Consider the following 5,889-nt stretch of genomic DNA (forward strand, 5'->3'; position numbering starts at 1 on the left):
TATTATGGTGGATTTTGTTGATTTTTTTGAAATTTGAATAGACGAAGCAATTGCAACTGGATTATATTTTTAATAAATCGTCACTAGATGATCGTGTAAAAAATTGTTGGATTTTTATTTGTTCACTTTACAACTATCAACGTAAATAAAATACTTTAATAAAAAAAAACAGAAATATAATTCTTTGTGCGTTTCAATAAAAAAATTTTATCAAATACAACTCCTTAAAAGTACAAATCGATTAGCCTAAAGAACGGTATGAAAATAAACGTGTAAAATATCACATGCAAAGCGAGTATCATCAAGTTTTGAGCTTGTAGTTTTCATCTTCCACGAACCACTGCTTATTTTCCTCGACCTGCTGCTTCCAGTAGCCTGAAACGTACGAATTACAACAATCAAATTACTCGTCTCTCGACTTTCATGCAAATTAAATCTGTCCGCAGAACGACGTTACTTTTGAGAGTGGCGTAATCGCTGTCGTTGCCTCCCAGCTCCTTCGGCAAGAGATCGGGCGACAATTTCTGCAGCAGACTCTTGCCGTCGCCCGGATGCACGTGCATGCGCTCGCCGAGCTTCTTGCTCATGAAGCGCTTGAACACGCTGAGAATGACGTTGACGTGAGTCGGCGCGTTCACGTAGTCGAGCGAGTTGAGGCGATTCGGATAGCCCTGCCAGGTGTGCACCAGGCGCTTGATCACGCCCGGCGTCATTTGCAGGGCATGCCCGAAGTGCACGCCCTTCATGTCGTGAATCACGATCAGGCCGTACAGCGACGAGGTGACGTGGTCGCGCATCGCCAGGTCCAGTATCATCATACTCGTCTGAAATTGACGCGAACACGTTACGATTCTTTCCTTCGCGACTCTCGTGCAATTGATTATATGCTTTGGACAAATGATCAAACTTTACAAGTACACATTTTAACAGACAACTGCGTGTCAACGTAATAAAAATCCTATTATTAACTATAATGAAATATTGACTCAATTTACACTCCAGATTCATCCTTTTTTTCACAAAAAAAGTAGAGTTTTTATTAATCTTAATTTGCGGTGCAACTACCTTGAAGACATCGGCTTGTTTGTGCTTGACTGGATTATGTATGCAGGCTCGGATGACGATTACCATTCTTCCTTGATCGTCGACTTTTCTCAACGGCAAAAAAACTCTGGAAAAATATTTTTCGAGATCAATTAGCTTGCAATTATAGGTGACAAAAAAAGAAATTAATGGCGTTACAAGTTAATTCCAGTACCAAGTGGAACGAGATATGTCTTACCCCAGATTTAGCAATTCCTGTATTTCTGGTAAAAACGGATCGCGATTGGCAAACCATTCTGGTGACAGTGAACGCTGCACGTAATAATTTCTCAACTTTTTCTTTGTTTTGTCGACGTTGTACTTGCAACCTCTCAAAAAGCGAGCTATGAAGAAATCGTCTTTGGTGCGCACATGTAATTGAACAATGAGGCATTAATTAGACAATAGCTTACGTACCGGCTATCAGTAAGATTATACATATATATGGAGTCGATTAATCAAATCATTAGTTTTAAGCGCCGAATTAACCGCGTGCAGCAAAGGTCAGCTTGGTGCAAATGAAAAGGCATTGATAAAATAAAGTACGTATTTATAAATATTACAGCACGTTGTGTTTATTGTGAAGATTGAAACACATTATCATAATGACACTGCGCCGCATTATCGTGACTCAAAAATTATAGACTTATGGAAAAAAAATAAACGTTTTTATGAATTTCCACTGCAATGCAAAATTTTGTATCTCGCTATAATGAATTTTTTCTTCTGCTGTTCAATCACGTCACATTGATTAAGCCGATATGAAAATCAATAAATAACAACGATGCTTTACTACGAATGCATAAAGCATCGATAATCGCCGAATGACATTAATAATAAAAAATAAGGAAATGTTTGAGAATTATAATTAAAAGAAGCAAAAAGCGCATCGAGTATGAATGTTTTTTGCTTTGTAACTGTGAAATGTTTTTTACCCGTCGAATATGTCACTCACCAGTTCTAGCGTTAATATCGTCGCAAGACAATAGCCACTGTCGCACATCCTCTATCACTTGATCTCGTCCGGGTAGAATCTCGTTCAAGTGTTCGGCGGCGTACTTGCTCTGCTCCGGCGTGAGCTCGCCGCACGTATGCAGCTGGGCCTTGTTGTTGATGTTGTTCGCGTCGTCCCTCATCCCGTAGCGGTATTTGTTTCGATCGATTGTCTGTTGCTGCCACTTTACAGGCTCGCAATGGACGGAGCGCGACTTTTCCTAACGAATATCGTACAAAAACGAAAACGGACGGACAAATTTTATTTACAGTTCATATCGTTGGTTTTTTACTCATATCTCGCGCTGCACATACTGCTGTTTAATATTAAGTGCAGCACACACACTAAAAGTGGCAATGTTACTGAACTGCAACTGCGGACACGCATCTGTCGACTGTAGCGCTATATGACAGCGACGCGGTCAGGGCCGCTACCGGCGACTCTGGAGCCCCATCCATGTACGAGCAAAGAAAATTATTTCTTTCTCTATTCCTTCTGTAGTTCAAGTACTACAGAGTGAAAGCTTCAAATTTGTTCCGCTGTTCCATCTGTTTTTTTCACTTGGTTTGGCAAAAGATGTACATAAAAAATTGATATTCACTTATACTCGACATAGTTAATGGTCAATTTTACAAATCCTTCGAGTAAAAATGTTATTTTAAACTTGATAAAGAAAGAACTGTTATTCATAACTTTACAGTTTTTTGTGTTAAAATGATAATATCGACAATCCATACAATAGAAACCAAAGCGTATGAGTGTTCACATTTCCTGCATTGATTTTACAAAAGTCACGTATAAAGTAAGAGTGATAGGTTTATACGAAATTTTATTTTAAATAAGTTGATAATTAATCAATTTTTTTTTCCAGACAAACATAATTTTATTATATTTAAAAATATTAGACCTCGATGAAATTTGAAAATTTTTTCGAAAAAATCAAAAAACAGAAATAAGAAATAGAATTACACAATAACCGGAAATCAATTTTTGGGACAAATACTTTTTGTCGTATAAAGATCATTTTATTATTATGTAAATTATTGAATATAAAAGTAGTTTTTAATTGAATTGTTTCGCTTCGTATAATTTAAAAACGAATTATATCTTGATCATAGTTATTTATTTATTTTTTTATTAAGTAAATTTTTAATGTTCAAATATTCAACTTTTTGAAAATCATGATGACTTGGACGGTCGATGATGACTTATGTTGTTATTGTTGAGCTTTTACAAACATTTCAGATTAATGCTAGTTTATGCGTTTAAATATTTCTAAAAGTGAAAGTTAATTATTAGTTGCAGTCTTGTTACATCAGTCTGATTGAAGCTACAGTTTGAAATAATTAAAAATATAATTGTTAGGATTTATCGAGTTTTGATACAGCTGGACTTTGGCTGCGTGATTGGATACTTGCGCTGAAGCTTACCGCTCATAATTTCAGTCAAACGTTTGTAAAGAATAAAATTTTCTCGAGCAATCTGAGTTTGACGTTCCCGTTCTAATTGCCAACGTTTTGCATTGTACCGAATGTGAGGGCGATGGGTTGGTGTCTTCATATTTACCGTTGGGCTAATTTCATTCACCTATGGATCATATAGAAAATTATACTTATTTATATTTTTTTAAATGAAAACCTTAATTTGGTCGTTTGTGCTTTACTTTATCTACACAAATTTGTCATTTTCTTCTATATCGGTACATGATCAGTTTATACGAAAAAATGAAGTTATCCCGATAGAGGGCACTGTTAACGCTACTATCAGCGTCACAGTTAAAGTAATCACATTTATAACAAAGGAAAGGATACTAGTAGAATTTAATTGTTACGACATTTACCTCAATTAATTAAATATGTGTAGATAAATGTAATTTAAAACACAATTATGAAATTATTATATAATAATCTGATTATCAAATAATTGATATAATTTTTAAAACAACTTAGAGTTTACTCAATTATTAAGAAAAAAGGCAACGTCATAATCAGATGTCGCATTTACAAATAAAACTGGGTAATTATAGTATGAAGAAAAATGTCATTAAAAAGCCTAATGGTAATAATTCAAGGTAGCTCTCACCCTTGTTCGATGCTGCTCGAATGATCGACGATCCCAGCTATAAGCAGCGGATTTACATTGTCTGGAATTTCCAGCGTTCTTACTCTGTCGCGACGCCGACATGATTTTCTTCTTCCTAAGCTAAAAATCCAATGTTTGCCGACGGCTTGACTAGCTTCTACTGAATGGAACTCTATGTGCACTCTGCACTTGCCACCTTTGTTCGTTTGTTCAATATCAGTCGATTCGAAATTGAAGTTTCTGTGGCAACGTGTAAATAAGCACTTATATAGTCTGCCAGATGAAGGTATAGTTACAGAGCGTATCTTTCGATGAAAGAATGTAAATCACAGGTCTTTGTTTGATGTACGTTTAATTGCAAAAGTGTTAAAAAATATTATTTACATTACAATGTGATGTTGATTTTGATAAAAAATAAAAAGTTTTTTATTGTACGTCATTATGCCTTAGTCACGATCGACTTGATGTACGGTAGATAATCGTAAACACTTGTGAAAACATCAGGATATCCACGGGCGCAAGGTATGCCTCCGGAAACAATTCCAATTATTACACCGTTGGAAACCAATGGACCGCCACTGTCACCCTGAAGGCAAAAATCGAATATCGTTGTTGGCACGCTGAATCAACTGATTCGATTAATTTTCGTCGACAAACTCACCGAGCAAGATCCCAATCCTGTACCGACGTAAGTGCAGACGTGACTCTGGTGCACCCTTGCGTAAGAAGGCATGGACTTTCTGCATTTGTCGAGGCTTATGACGCGCAAATTTAATTTCTGCAAAATTGGCGACGTAGGGCTTTTAGCCTTGGTCGCACCCCAGCCAGTGACTATGGCCGTTGATCCGGGCTTCGGAGCTTCCGTCGGCAGCTTCACTATACCAACTCGATCCGTTAGCTTTACTTCGTCTTTCAGCTGAATAATGAACAGTCGAAATTGATTATTCGCATTATCAACGTCAAGTGCGTCGGAGGCCTTTTGCATTTTGAAATAATCGAAATAATGACCTCGATGACTCCAACGTCGTACATCCAATCGGGACTCTTTTTCTCGACGTAACCCGGATGATAGGTCATTTTGCTGACTGCGTAAGCGGTGCCATCCTTCAGTCTCAAATCGTTCGTTCCAACCAGCACCGACACGTACTCGGTGTCGATGTCTCGGAGAGCGTAAAGGCAGTGAGCGGCCGTCAAGACGTGTTTCTTGCCGATGAGCGCGGCGCCGCAAATGTGACCGGTGCCAACTCGCAACGAGGCTTGGTATGGAAATTCGCCGTTCTCGGCTGGCCTAGCTCCAAGCAGTCTCTCTTCCACCGAATCGTCCTCCTGACCTGTCGACGTCCAACGAATCAATTTACAGATTGTTAGGCTGCCAAAGGGATGCCAAACTTACCGAAAGTCGACGCGGCCAACAACGACAAGATTAGCAGCTTCAAAATCATTTTCGACGCGAGTCGATAGCGGATTAAAAGGAAAAAATAAACTACAAAAGTGCGGAACGTCAGCGACGACAGCTGACGCCTTTATGACACAGCTGCGTCTTCTGCCACTTACTTAAGAACTTGTCAGTGAAAATAATTTTCGCATGAATTTCGCGTGCAATTGACATTTAGCTTATCTCAATATTTTGACAGTGATTGGAATCCGCACGAGGGCTTGATTTTCGTTCGTCGTTTTTGTGCTTCGGGTGCACGACAAATAACGGCCATCGTATTTTCAATTTACAGCCA

General features: G+C 38.2%; 3 protein-coding genes across 3 annotated transcripts; all 3 read right to left on the reverse strand.

Annotated features, from left to right (window-relative positions):
* Positions 1–140: 140 nt before the first annotated feature.
* On the reverse strand, positions 141–2,874 carry LOC106660494 (retinol-binding protein pinta). The gene is made up of 5 exons (XM_014383466.2): positions 2,039–2,874; positions 1,283–1,442; positions 1,066–1,171; positions 458–824; positions 141–375 (listed from the first exon to the last, which is right to left on the reverse strand). Exons 1-5 carry the CDS (start codon positions 2,217–2,219, stop codon positions 302–304), a joined length of 888 nt encoding a protein of 295 aa, XP_014238952.1. The 5' UTR covers positions 2,220–2,874; the 3' UTR covers positions 141–301.
* Positions 2,875–3,445: 571 nt separating this feature from the next.
* LOC106660512 lies at positions 3,446–4,291 on the reverse strand. The gene is made up of 2 exons (XM_014383488.2): positions 4,160–4,291; positions 3,446–3,664 (listed from the first exon to the last, which is right to left on the reverse strand). Exons 1-2 carry the CDS (start codon positions 4,259–4,261, stop codon positions 3,446–3,448), a joined length of 321 nt encoding a protein of 106 aa, XP_014238974.1. The 5' UTR covers positions 4,262–4,291.
* Positions 4,292–4,598: 307 nt separating this feature from the next.
* On the reverse strand, positions 4,599–5,601 carry LOC106660256 (chymotrypsin-1-like). Its single transcript, XM_023458251.1, has 4 exons — positions 5,553–5,601; positions 5,168–5,490; positions 4,821–5,075; positions 4,599–4,745 (listed from the first exon to the last, which is right to left on the reverse strand). The coding sequence occupies exons 1-4, from the start codon at positions 5,599–5,601 to the stop codon at positions 4,599–4,601; spliced, it is 774 nt and encodes a 257-aa protein (XP_023314019.1).
* Between the last annotated feature and the right edge of the window lie 288 nt (positions 5,602–5,889).

Source organism: Trichogramma pretiosum, unplaced genomic scaffold (genome assembly GCF_000599845.2).
Source record: "Trichogramma pretiosum strain Unisexual culture from Peru unplaced genomic scaffold, Tpre_2.0 scaffold51, whole genome shotgun sequence".
Classification (NCBI taxonomy): domain Eukaryota; kingdom Metazoa; phylum Arthropoda; class Insecta; order Hymenoptera; family Trichogrammatidae; genus Trichogramma; species Trichogramma pretiosum.

Coding starts and splice junctions, on each gene's coding strand:
- LOC106660512 (XM_014383488.2), bottom strand. CDS start 4,261: ATGTCGGCGTCGCGACAGAGTAAGAACGCTGGAAATTCCAGACAATGT. Junction 3,665..4,159: donor TCGAGCAGCATCGAACAAGG/GTGAGAGCTACC, acceptor TATGATCCATAG/GTGAATGAAATTAGCCCAAC.
- LOC106660256 (XM_023458251.1), bottom strand. CDS start 5,601: ATGATTTTGAAGCTGCTAATCTTGTCGTTGTTGGCCGCGTCGACTTTC. Junction 5,491..5,552: donor GTTGGCCGCGTCGACTTTCG/GTAAGTTTGGCA, acceptor GGACGTCGACAG/GTCAGGAGGACGATTCGGTG. Junction 4,746..4,820: donor CAGGATTGGGATCTTGCTCG/GTGAGTTTGTCG, acceptor TTTTGCCTTCAG/GGTGACAGTGGCGGTCCATT.
- LOC106660494 (XM_014383466.2), bottom strand. CDS start 2,219: ATGAGGGACGACGCGAACAACATCAACAACAAGGCCCAGCTGCATACG. Junction 1,172..1,282: donor CAGGAATTGCTAAATCTGGG/GTAAGACATATC, acceptor ATATTTTTCCAG/AGTTTTTTTGCCGTTGAGAA. Junction 376..457: donor CGATTACGCCACTCTCAAAA/GTAACGTCGTTC, acceptor CGTACGTTTCAG/GCTACTGGAAGCAGCAGGTC.